This window comes from Tetrahymena thermophila (genome assembly GCF_000189635.1).
Source record: "Tetrahymena thermophila SB210 genomic scaffold scf_8254748, whole genome shotgun sequence".
NCBI lineage: Eukaryota > Ciliophora > Oligohymenophorea > Hymenostomatida > Tetrahymenidae > Tetrahymena > Tetrahymena thermophila.
Window position 1 is genome coordinate 248,670 of NW_002476508.1, and position 13,709 is coordinate 262,378.

The following is a 13,709-nucleotide window of genomic DNA, read 5'->3' on the forward strand; positions in this document are numbered from 1 at the left end:
GAAGAAGGACAAGATTAGGTAAAATTTTTTATTATTTTAAACTGATAGATATGCTTTTTGATTAAAATAAGTAAATGGCAAAATATATTTTATCTTTTTTTTAATTAGATGTTTTAAGGATTTTAATGATAATAATTTTTTTATTTTTTGAGAACAAAATGATTTTAATAATGATTTTATTTAATTATTAATTTAATTCAATAAATAGATAAAAAAATATTTAGTATTATTAATAAATTTCCTATTATTTTTGATATCAATTAAATATTTTAAAGCTTTTCGTAAATAATTTGAAAATATTTTTAAGTAAATACTTTATATAGATTATCATACTGCTGGTAAATTTTGAGTATTAAAAATTTGAAAAAAATTTTACCAGTTTTACACCTATCTTGTAAAATGTTTGGTAAATTTACAAGATATCTAAATTGATTATGAATTATATGATATTCTACAGTATTTATTTTTGAATTGGTAAAAAATGTTTAATTAATTATCTTACTTAAATTATATAAAAAATTATAATAAAACTATTTTATTTAATCAATAAATCAAAAGATATTTTTATCTTAATAACTCTTTAAAATTTTCATTCATGTAAAAAGCAATTATTTGCTTTTAAAAATAAGGCTTAATAATTGTATGTTAATACTGCAAAAAAAAAATATTGTTTTTTAATTGTAGAATTCGTAGATGGTTTCTTATGCTTAATAAAACTTAATAAATCTTTAATTTCGATTGAAAAAATAAATTATAACATATAATGGAATAGCATAATAATGGATGGCATTATCATAGAGAGTATTGACAAGTAGGAGGGAAAACAAGAATTAAATATTATTAATATGATTGCAAATGAAATTAAAGAAAGTAGAAGAAGAAGTAAAAAAGGAAATGCCAGATATCACTAAGTAGGTATAGTTAGTAATGGTAATATATTAGCTAATAATTGATTGCATCATCATTTTTATGCTAATATAAAATGATTGAATTTTATTTCCTATGTATATATTTAATATTAGAATTTTAAATATATTTTATGCAATTTTTTTACATCATTAAATAGTTGACTTATTCTATTTAATAAAGAAATATGTATATCTTCAAATAAGGTGCATTATTATCTTTAACTTCTTCATTTTCATTTTTTATTTTATTTTAAAAGTGTTAAAATTTGTATTTTCTCAAGTCAAGTAGAATAAACTAATCTCCTCTTTTTTATTTATTCGTTCTCAAAAGCTAGAAAAAAATTAGAAGACCTTCTTTTTATTTATCTTTTTGATCAAAAATCCTAATATCTATAATATAAAAAGGAAACCAATTTATTGTTATTATTTTTTATAAAAAATAATATCTAAAATATAGAAATTTTATTAATTATTCATCCATCCAAAAGATTATTATCATAATTGATTTTATTAATGGGACAAAAAGCTTCATAAATGAATTCTGAAAACTCTAACTAAAAAGCTAACTCTTAATAGACTAATTAAACAACGAAGCCAAATCAGGAAAAATAATCAACTGAGTAAAAACCTCCTGCATAAGAAAAATATAGATACCCAATATATTATTACAATTTTAAAACAGGTGATTATGAAGAACATTAATAAGAAATTTGAATAATAAATAAAATTAAATAATTATCAAAAAAAATAAATATTTTGTTCTGTCATTTTTATTACTTATTCATTTTCGATTTAATATCAACTTTCTTTTAGATATTTATAATATATATTTAATTGAGAATCATATTTTTGCAAACTTTTTTATTTGTTTATTTGTATATTGATATCAAATTTAACACTAATTTCTCTATAATTTATGGAATTAATTACAAAGGTATCATTCAAATAATTCCAAAACTTAACTTTGTTTCTGGCTTTTATTTTTACTTTATGATTTTGATAGCTATTTTAAATGCATTAAATATTGTGCTTATAATAATTATATTTAGCTTTAAAATATTTTAAATTTGGATAAATATTTATTTTCGTTGATTAAAGTCTATTTATAACTAAAAAGAATAGAAAAATAAATTTTATTTCAAATAAAATAAATGCTCAATTTAATTTTTTTTATTATAATTTCCCTTATTAAAATTATGTAAATTATGTAATAAGTTTAATCGAATATATTTATTAATTAAATGGGACTTCTAATTAATTATTGTTAAATAAAATAATATTTTTAAATAAAAGTATTTTTTTGATTTTCTTTAAATAATTAATGGCTTTTTCTAACTCTAAAAGATATTTTTTAAAAATATTTTATCTTATTTTGCAATATCTTTACTACTTGCAGATTGAGGAATGATATTGATTTATTTTCTTGTCTAAAATTAAAATTTGTAAATATATTTTTTGGTTTTCCTTAAAAGAATTTATCTTTAAAAAATAAAGTAAATATATTTTTTATCAAATAAAATACTTTTTTTTTATTGTCTTAAATTAAAATTGATCAGCAATTATTGATGTAGAGGATAATCTAAAGGTGACACAAAAATTATTAATTAATTTATTTTTCTCAATCATATAAAGATAATTAAATAAAATCTTGTGGGTGACAAAGATTTTTAGCTTTAATTAAGGATTTGTTCTTCTGATAATTAATTATAATAAATAAATAAAATACAAAATATTAAAAAAATCTAACTAATTCAGAAAAATAAATAAAAGCTCTTTTTACTAAAGCAAATACATTTTCTACAGAATAAACTTTCAATGCTACCAAATAATAACTAATTTTCATCAACAAATAATCAATCTTAAATCCCAAGATAATAATAAAACCAATAAATCAATAATATGTAGAGTATGCCTCAAAGGAACTAATAATTCAAACCTCAATTACCATAACAATAACAATAACAATAGTTATAGTAGTAGCCTTTATCATTTTAAGTACCTCCTTCATAGGTCAATTCTTAATAATAATTTCATCCTAATCTATATCATTAATTCTCCAATAATCAATTTCCAACTTAATACAATTTCCCCGCATAAAATTTATTTTTGAATAACTAAAACTTTTAATAGCCTTAATATTAACAAGGTTTCACTTTACCTGATAAAATATCTTAAGAAATGTAATAGGAAGATAGTATTTAGGAAGTTGTAAAATCAAAATAAAATAAAAAAAATTCTTATGACTTAGAAAAAGGATTAAGCTTAGATGTTAAAACCTTGCAAAAGCACTTTTAATTCAGCAATTCTAAAGATCAGACGATACCAATTATGATCTCTGTAAAAACTCTTGAATAAACTAGTGATATGGAAATTGAATCAAATTTACTTGAAGGTAGACCAAATCTCGATTTAATTTGCGTTATTGATAATTCTGGATCTATGAGTGGCCAAAAAATAGAAAATGTCAAAAACACTATTTTATAATTGATTGATATGCTCAATGATAATGATAGATTGTCAATTATCACATTCAATAGCCACGCTTAATAATTGTGTGGATTAAGAAAAGTCAACAAAGATAATAAAGAAAATTTGTAAAAAATTACTAAGTCAATTTACGCTAATGGTGGCACAAACATTACAAGTGGTTTGTAAACAGCTTTTTCAATCTTATAAAGTAGAAAATAAAGGAATTCTGTCAGCTCAATCTTCTTACTTTCTGATGGTCAGGACAATAATTCTGATTCTAGAATAAGAAATCTCTTGTAAACTACCTATTAACAGCTCCAAGAAGAGTGTTTTACTATTCACTCATTTGGCTTCGGTAATGATCACGATGGCCCTCTCATGTAGAGAATCGCCTAAATAAAAGACGGTAGCTTTTATTATGTAGAAAGAAATGACCAAGTCGACGAATTCTTCATAGATGCACTTGGTGGTCTATTTTCAGTTGTTGCTTAGGACATTAACATTTCAATTAAAATAAATAGAAAAAGTGAAATGTTCTAAAAGTTCTTCTAAAACTCTTATGTTTCTAAAACTTACGGCCCTATGTGGAAAGTCGTTAATAATAACGAAGAATACACCATTAAAATAAACTAGATATTTTAAGGTGTCTCTAAGGATTTCATCTTTGAAATGGTAATTCCAAAATCTGATATCAAAGAATTGTAAGATTTTGAAAGAAATTTAGAAGTGATTAATGTTCAATTGACTGCTATTCCTATCGATTCTGAATATACCACTAAAATATTAAAAGAAAATAACTTAGTTTTGACACTCTTTACTTAAGATGAAAAAATAGCTTAGGACTCAGAAATTAACGACAATGTTGAATTTAACTATATAAGAGTAAAGGCTGCTTAAGCTATGGAAGATGCCATCAAGTATGCTGATAGAAACCAATACTAAGAAGGTCAAGCTGTTTTATCTGATATGTTGAAAAAGATAGAAAAATCTCATCCTAATAATTAGGCAAGACTCCAAGTTATTAAAGAAGATCTCTTTTTATGCTAAAAAAATGTGTAACCTTAATAATATTAAAATTAAGGTAGATTCATGGCTTAATAATAATGTAATAATAACTTTTAATAATAATCATATGCCATAAGAAGTAATGATATCTATTAAGCTCCAATGTAAAGACAAATGGTTTATAATTAATAGATATCTAAATAAAATCAAAAAAAATAATGATTTTAGAATGTATTAAAATGTATATCACTCAATAATAATTAAATTAAATTTTACACAGTTTAAAATGATTTATATTTGACTTTTATTAATTGTAGTTTTATTATAAAATTTTTCTAATGATTTAACAATTAATTTATTTTTTAATTTGCAGATATTTAGTATTAATGTTCTGGTATTTATTCTCTTTATATTGTGATTTTTAATTTTATTATTTATTTAATTACTATTTATTAGATAATACACTTATTATTTATATTATGATTACAAAAAACTACTAATAAAAATGTATTTAATTGCTTAAATTTATTTTATTTATGTTAGGCTTCTTTTATGTTAATATTAATTAATATATTCTTTATAGTTAAAAAATTTATTTCTGTTTATTTTGAGTTAAACTAAAATTCAAAAAATTTAAATAAATAAATAAACAATCTCTTCCTATTTGCAAATTTAAAAATTTTTTAAATTTATTTGTTCTTTTTTTCAGTTATAAATAATTAAATTTCCATTAATTGCAATTCAGGATTTTTGAAAAAAATAATAAATGACATAAAAGATTAAATGTTATAACAAATATATTTTTTTATAAATATAATTTTTTTATTTATTTTTAATTAATAATAAATCTTGACTTTAATCTCATTAACTTCTCCAGTTATTTTAACTTTAATTTTACTTTCCATTTTAAAATTCATTAATCATTTTTTATTATTATTTCATATTTTTTCTTCATTTTTTCCCTTCTAACACTTTTACTTGATAAAAACAGTTTATTTGTTTTGGATTTGGATATTTTTAGTTATAAAAATAAATTTTCAATAATAAAAATCTTTTAATTTATTATAATCATTATTTTTCTTTTTATTGTACTTGTGTTTTCTTTTTGTTTTTATCTTTCTTAATTAAATTCATTTTTTTATTATCAACTTTAATTTCTTAGTATTTACTATTTTTTCTTCATTTTTTCATTCTTCTTATATGGAATAGTAAGTTACATCCAAATGACGGAATTTTTGAATGGCATCTTGCTTTAATTAGTTTACTATTAACTATTTATTTTTTCGTTAAAGTAAAAACATTTTTTCAATATTTTTTTATTTTTTATAGATTTTATTTTTATCAAAATATAATAAACATCATTTTACATATTTTATCTCATATTTTACTGTATTTATTTATTATGATGTATATGATGTATAGCGGGATTTTAATTTTTTTTCTTTCTTTCTTAGAACAGAGCTAATAATAAACTAAATATCTTTTTTATTAAATAAAATACTTTTTTTTTATTATTAATTAAAATTCATTCAGCAATAATTAATGTAGAGGATAATTTAAAGGTGACACAAAAATTATTAATTAATTTATTTTTCTGAATCATGTAAATATAATTAAATAAAATCCTTTAGGGGACAAAAATTTTTAGCTTTAATTAAGGATTTGTTCTTCTGATAATTAATCATAATAATTAAAATACAAAATATTCAAAAAATATTATAAATTTCGAAAAATAAAAAAAAAATCAAATCAAAGAATTTCTTTTTACTAAAGCAAAAGCATTTTCTACAGGATACACTTTCAATGCTACCAAATAATAACTAATTTTCATCAACAAATAATCAATCTTAAATCCCAAGATAATAATAAAACCAATAAATCAATAATATGTAGCGCAGGCCTCAAAATAACTAAAAATTCAAACCTCAATAAACTCAATAATAACAATAACAATGCTAATAGTAGGAACGTTAACACTTTTAAGAACTTCTTTCATAGATAAATGTTTAATAATAATTTCATCCTAATCTTAATCAATAACATTAACACTTTTTAGAACTTCTTTCATAGATAAATGATTAATAATAATTTCATCCTAATCTTAATCAATAACAATTCTACAATAATCAATAAGTTTTCTCTCTTCCTTTTTAAATATCTTAAGAAATGTAATAGGAAGATAATATTTAGGAAGTTGTAAAATCAAAATAAAATAACAAAAATTCTTATGACTTAGAAAAAGGATTAAGCTTAGATGTTAAAACCTTCTAAAAGCACTTTTAATTCAACAATTCTTAAGATCAGACTATTCCAATAATGGTTTCTGTAAAAACTCTTGAATAAACCAGTGATATGGAAATTTAATCAAATTTACTTGAAGGTAGACCAAATCTCGATTTAATTTGCGTTATTGATAATTCTGGATCTATGGATGGCGAAAAAATAGAAAATGTCAAAAACACTATTTTATAATTGATCGATATGCTCAACGATCATGATAGATTGTCAATTATCACATTCAATAGCTATGCAAAATAATTGTGTGGATTAAGAAAAGTCAACAAAGATAATAAAGAAAATTTGTAAAAAATTACTAAGTCAATTTAAGCTGATGGTGGCACAAACATTACAAGTGGTTTGTAAACAGCTTTTTCAATCTTATAAAATAGAAAATAAAGGAATTCTGTCAGCTCAGTCTTCTTACTTTCTGATGGACAGGATAATAATTCTGATTCTAGAATAAGAAATCTTTTGTAAACTACCTACTAACAGCTCCAAGAAGAGTGTTTTACTATTCACTCATTTGGCTTTGGTAATGATCACGATGGCCCTCTCATGTAGAGAATCGCATAAATAAAAGACGGTAGCTTTTATTATGTAGAAAGAAATGACCAAGTCGACGAATTCTTCATAGATGCACTTGGTGGTTTATTTTCAGTTGTTGCTTAGGACATTAACATTTCAATTAAAATAAATAGAAGAGATGAAATGTTCTAAAAGTTCTTCAAAAATTCTTATGTTTCTAAAACTTATGGTCCTATGTGGAAAGTGGTAAATAAAAACGAAGAATACACCATTAAAATTAACTAGATATTTTAAGGTGTCTCTAAGGATTTCATCTTTGAAATGACTGTTCCAAAATCTGATTTCAAAGACTTTTAAGATTTTGAAAGAAATTTAGGAGTGCTTAACGTTCAGTTAACTGCTATTCCTACAAACTCTGAATATACCACTTAAATATTAAAAGAAAATAACTTAGTTTTGACACTCTTTACTTAAAATGAAAAAATAGCTTAGGACTCAGAAATTAACGACAACGTTGAATTTAACTATATAAGAGTAAAGGCTGCTTAAGCTATGGAAGATGCCATCAAGTATGCTGATAGAAACCAATACTAAGAAGGCCAAGCTGTTTTATCTGATATGTTGAAAAAGATAGAAAAATCTCATCCTAATAATTAGGCAAGACTCCAAGTTATTAAAGAAGATCTCTTTTTATGCTAAAAAAATGTGTAACCTTAATAATATTAAAATTAAGGTAGATTCATGGCTTAATAATAATGTAATAATAACTTTTAATAATAATCATATGCCATAAGAAGTAATGATATCTATTAAGCTCCCATGTAAAGAAAAATGGTTTAAAATTAATAGATGTCTAAATAAAAGCAAACAAAAAATTGATTGTTTACAGAATATTAAAAATGTATGATAATTTATATTTAATGTAGAAAAATTAAATAAAATTTTGAGCTGTTTAAAATTGTTTAAAAATGGTTATATTTTACTTTTATTAGTTGTAGTTAATAGTATGAAATTTGTCTAATGATACAACAACAGATTTTTATATTTGTTCTAATTTTTATTATTTTTATATATCGCTTAGAATTCAGACATTAATGAAAATGTTGAATTTAACTATTTAAGAGTCAAAGCTGCTTAAGCTATGGAAGAATCCATCTAACTCGCTAATAAAAACCAATATTAAAAAGGATAAGTTATTTTATAAGATATTATAAAGAAAATAGAAAACTCTCACCCAAATAACTCGGAAAAACTCAGTATTATAAAAGAAGATTTAATTTAATGCTAATAGAATATTTCACCTTAGTAGTATAAGCTTTAAGGTCAATACTAAGCATAATAATAATGTAATAATCACTTCAATTAATAATCATATGCCATAAGAGGTAATAAGGATCTGTATTAAGCTCCAAAGTAAAAATAAATGGTTAGTCAACTATAATTCAAAAAAAAATAAAGTCAAAACAAAAAATGAATTGATTATCTATTAAAAATAATTATTATTTTGATTTTTATTTAAATTAATTCATAAATTTCATTTAAAGCTAATTATTTGTGTTTAATAAAAAACTTACCTTTCGTGAATTAAATACTTTATTAATTTTAATTTTTGAAAATTTCCCTTTTTTTTATTTACTCTAAATTCTCTAATATTCATTCTCATTCACTTAAATATTATTTGCCCATAAACATTTTCACCCTCTCTCATTCGTTCGTTCGTTGACCTGATCTATGAACGAGGTTATGAGGTTTTACGGTAATATCATACATATCACTAGATATTAATAAGATTTTTCTCTTTATATATTAATAACTTTTATTATAAATTTATAATGTAAATTTTATGTCTTAAAATATTTTTGTTTAAATAATCTAACTAAGTCTAATACTATCAAAATTTATATATTTAAGTGTTTGGCTGTATAAATCCATCTATTATTTTATAAAATAAGTAAAAGTTTAATTATTTATTGGTTATTTTAGCATTTAAAATAATCTTTAAAAATTTTCTATTTTTCATTTTTTAAATTCTTATTCTCTGATTCTTTTTTTAAAATAGCAAAAGCCAATAATGAAATATTTTTTATACTTATTTAATGACAAAATATAATTAAAAAAGTATGAAATTAAATTTATTTTTATAATTTAAAAAAAATATTTTTAGCGTTTAATTTATAATTTTTTGATAAAATAAGTCTATTCATATTTGAAGATTATTTAAAAATATATTTAATGTTAACGCACGATTACGTTACAAAAGTATTTGATTAAGTTTCATAATTAAATAGAATTTAGTATTAGTTACTTTTCTAACGCACTTGTTTTTTCTATGTGATTTTGTAAATAAATTATTATTTTAAATATAATTTTCTTTATCTCATTTAAAATCAAATCAGAAAATATTTTCACTATTTAAGAAAAAGAAAATAATTTTGGCTTTAGTTCATCTTCTAAAATTAAATTAAGGGTTAATGAATGATCTATAAATTATTATTTTTTACTTAATCATCTAAAATAAAATGCATAATTTCCAATCATATGAAAAAATTAACTTTTAAGTTACTTAATAAATTTGAAGATTGATTTCTTTTTAAAATTTGAGGTTACAGAAAAATAAATGAAAAGAATATATATTAGCCCATTTAATAATTTCTTCAAATTAAATAATATTTATTTTGTAAAAAATCTGATTATTAATAGAACTATTTAATTATCATCATTAATACAAAGAAATATTACATTTAATTACAATTTTTATAAGCCTAAGTTTTTATTAAATTTATATTTATAACTAGAAAACTGAAAATTATTTAAATTTTTGAGTATTTTCTATTGCTTATAAATAAATTTTAGGGTAAAATAAAACAAATTTATAAGAATTTAGAATAATTAATTGGCAAAACAATTATTTAATTGAAAATATAAATTTAAAATACCATTTGATCATTAAGTATTACAAAAAAATTCCAATTTTAAGTAACATATATATTTTATTTAAAAGCTTTTCAATTTATTTTCATAAAATATATTTGTTAAAATGCTGATTAAGTAATTAATGTGATATGTTTTTTATATTGCATTAAAACTTTTTATTTTCAAATAAAAAAAATGTTTTTCCTTAAATAAGGTAAAAATATCGAAAGAGGTTAATATTAAAATCTAATTTATATCATGTCTTTTATTATCGAGATATTAATTCATTAGAAAGCAAACTCGCATTTAATTACTATTTAATATTGTATTAATCAAATCAATAATCAAAATTATGTATTATTTAATTAATATTTAGGTAAATATATATTATTAAAAGGAGTAATTAATTTATTATACTATTAAATGAAGAGCAAATTGTAAATATTTAAAAGATTCGATTTATTTTCTTAGTCTTTTGGTCTTCTTGTGGATTAAAAAAGCAAGAAGAAAAAAACTTCCTTAGGAGGAATTCTCTCTATTATTATGATTTTGACTTCTTGTTGTTATTTGGTGTATCTATTATACATGTATTTCAGCAATAAGTTCTTACCGAAGATAACTCAAACAATGTATAACTAGATTAACTAAATGGAGTAAAATTTCGAAAAGAGTTTATTTGGTTTTACATTCATCACAAATAATTAAACGATAGATGAGTTGGAGTAACAAACTGGCAAAAAATATTTGAATTACTTTGTATAGTATTAGAATTATTCACAAAATTCACCAAAAAACTATGAAGATATTCCTCTTAAATATTGCGATGATTCAAGTTTTGAAGGATTTATTTGCTTAGATTTAGATAATTAGCCTGACTATAAAAAAACTATATTTTAAAATTCTGGTAGTTTAAGCCAAGCATTTTATTCGCTTGTTGTTTAGCCCTGCTTGGGATTACCAAACTGTGCTACAATCGAAGAAATAAATAACATAGTTATCTCTAGCACTTTTTCTCTTTATATTAAAGTTAGAATAAATTAATTTAACTAGCAGAAAAAGGAGTTAGAAGAAACCTTTTAAGTTGATTACATTTAATTTGATGACCAGTTAAGTGTATAAATTCAATATGTCTTACAACAGTAGATTACAAATGTTTAAACAGGGATTATAATTTAAAATTCAGATAGCTATAACTATATTTCTAATTTTGCAAGAGTGTCAACATATTTTTCAAATCAAAATTTACTTTAAAAGGCAGGATATGAAGGCTACGGTTGCTTCTTATTTTAATTATATTAAAATTAAATTATAATGTAAATATAGTACCCTTTATTAACAGAAATATTAGCTTAATTTCTAACAGTTCTGAATATATTATTGGCTTTTGGTTTTATTGCTAAATTTATTTCTGGTACAAAAGTTATGCAAGATATTAGTTCTATATATTTAAAGGAGTACTATTAAAACACAGCAGTGAAGATAATAGAAGACCAAAGTGAATCAACTCCTTTAAAAGTATCGTTTATGTCATAAGCAGAACAAATTTATTCTCTTCATAATGATATTTATGAAGCAGATGTTCTAAAGAAAAAAAAAGAATCACAAATTAGTTTTAAAACAAGATTAAAGTTTTTGATTGATAAAATTTTTTGCAAAAAGCAAGAAATTTATAAGAAAGAGATTAATTTATAGAAAGAATCTATATCATAAATAATTAAAAAATTAGATATCTTTGAAGTTTACAAAGACTTGCTCTAAATTAAAAAAGCAATAAGGTTATTACTAACTGAAGATTAGTTTGCAGCATTATAATTCTGTGGTTGCGATATGAAATTTGATTCCAAATTTTAAGAGGAATTTAAAAAAAAATTTAATAAAAAAAATAAAAGTAAATTCTTATTTTTTTAAAGATAATTAATTTTTTCTATTGATTTTTTTAAAAAATATCCATTTACTTATCTTCCTTCCATTTATTTTTAGTTTAATTGTTATTTAATATAAAAAGCTTAGTAATAATAAAGTAGTAACTAACAAAGCTCTTTAGCTTAAAATAATATTCAAATTGCAAGTATGAATAAGTTATAGATAAACTCTAAATAAAATGAATATGAAGAAGGAAATAGTGCTATGGTAGTAAGTATTCTTAATGATAGAGAGCAATAAATTCAATCAGTATATAAAAGCCCGCGCAAAAAATAATTTTATAGCTAAAATTAGAAAATAGAGAGCTCAAAATCGCTCAAAGAAGAAACAAATTGCATAGAAAGAAATCAAAAAGAGATTTTAACAACCAATTAAATTTAATAGGAATCACAAAACAAATTTTTATTAGAAAGAGAAAATCACCTTTAAAAAATAGAAGAAATGATTAATAACAAATAAACCCTATTTTAATAGCTAAGTTCTTTTATAGAGAGAGTTAAATCCAACAATAAAATATCCCCAGTTGATATTTAAATTTACTCTTCTCTCGTTAATAAAAATTGTTTCTAAAACTATAACTAAATCAATTAATTAAATAAATAAAATTCATGAAACTTATGTTAAATTTGTTATAAAATATGTTTAATTTGTTTTATCTATTAAAATTAATTTTTTTAGTTATTATTTTGTTTTTAAAAAATAATAAAAAACATTCTTAAAGGTGTTTTAAAAGCTGAGCAAAAAAAAAATATTAAAATCTTTGCAAAGTATTATCATTTATGTAAATTTAAGTTTTTTAAAAATTAATTGCATTTTTTCTTATAAAATAATTATAGAAAAACAAACTATATATATAATTTTTTTTGATAAGCAAATGAAAAATATTTTTAGAATTGAAATTTTCTACTTTTTTAAAAGAATAATAACACTTATATATCTTATTGAATGATTGATAATTAAAAATATTTTAAATTCCAATTAAGTTCAATGCTAATTTTATACCTTTTAACAAATTTAATTTAATCTAAAAATTAACTATTATTATCAAATGAACAAAGAATTTTATTATTAAAGCTATAGGTTTACATTTTTATATTTTTAATAAGATATTTATTATTTTCCTTTAAATAAAAATGTTTTTCTAATTTTTTATTTGAAAGAGCCTTCTCTATCAAAGAATAAAATTATCATTTATTAGGTGAAAACTCTTCTTTTCTTTAGGTTAATGTTAAATAACCTCAAAGCTTAACAAATAGTGATAATAATTCTATTTTATCCCTAAAGAATTTAATTAGAAATTTACCACAATAAGATAGTTTCAGAATTAAATAAAATTTAGTATTAATTAGATTAGACATTAATGAATTAATTCTTTCTATATCAATCAATTTGCAAATAAATTAACAAAACTTCGAATCAGATTTTTAATAACTTAGAAATATTATTTTCTTTCTTTATCTCTTTTTAAAATCAAATCAGAAAATATTTTAAATATTTATAAAAAGAAAATAATTTTGGCTTTAGTTCGTTTTTCTAAAACCAAATTAATGGTTACTGAACAATCTCTATCATTATTTTTACTTAATAAACAAAATAAAATACTTATTTTCAACAATTTTTCAAGAAAAAAATTAATTTTTAAGTTACTTAATAAATTTTATGATTAATTTCTTTATACAATTTGAG

At 20.7% G+C, this 13,709-nt stretch overlaps 4 protein-coding genes across 4 annotated transcripts; 3 read left to right on the top strand and 1 right to left on the bottom strand. All coding sequences in view use genetic code 6, as the record gives it.

Moving 5' to 3' along the window:
- Nucleotides 1-792: 792 nt before the first annotated feature.
- Nucleotides 793-1,545, bottom strand: TTHERM_000709618 (transmembrane protein, putative; the record flags this gene model as incomplete). Its single annotated transcript, XM_012796320.1, has 2 exons — nucleotides 793-1,000; nucleotides 1,055-1,545. 2 exons carry the CDS (start codon nucleotides 1,543-1,545, stop codon nucleotides 793-795), a joined length of 699 nt encoding a protein of 232 aa, XP_012651774.1.
- Nucleotides 1,546-2,624: 1,079 nt separating this feature from the next.
- TTHERM_000709619 (von willebrand factor type A (VWA) domain was originally protein) lies at nucleotides 2,625-4,604 on the top strand (the record flags this gene model as incomplete). The annotated part of the gene is made up of 1 exon (XM_012796321.1): nucleotides 2,625-4,604. Exon 1 carries the CDS (start codon nucleotides 2,724-2,726, stop codon nucleotides 4,602-4,604), a length of 1,881 nt encoding a protein of 626 aa, XP_012651775.1. The 5' UTR covers nucleotides 2,625-2,723.
- A 1,665-nt stretch (nucleotides 4,605-6,269) lies between these two features.
- Nucleotides 6,270-8,661, top strand: TTHERM_00709620 (von willebrand factor type A (VWA) domain was originally protein; the record flags this gene model as incomplete). The annotated part of the gene is made up of 2 exons (XM_001010995.2): nucleotides 6,270-8,021; nucleotides 8,269-8,661. The coding sequence occupies 2 exons, from the start codon at nucleotides 6,270-6,272 to the stop codon at nucleotides 8,659-8,661; spliced, it is 2,145 nt and encodes a 714-aa protein (XP_001010995.2).
- A 1,829-nt stretch (nucleotides 8,662-10,490) lies between these two features.
- TTHERM_00709630 (transmembrane protein, putative) lies at nucleotides 10,491-12,635 on the top strand (the record flags this gene model as incomplete). Its single annotated transcript, XM_001010996.4, has 2 exons — nucleotides 10,491-11,988; nucleotides 12,106-12,635. The coding sequence occupies exons 1-2, from the start codon at nucleotides 10,524-10,526 to the stop codon at nucleotides 12,633-12,635; spliced, it is 1,995 nt and encodes a 664-aa protein (XP_001010996.4). The 5' UTR covers nucleotides 10,491-10,523.
- Nucleotides 12,636-13,709: the final 1,074 nt, after the last annotated feature.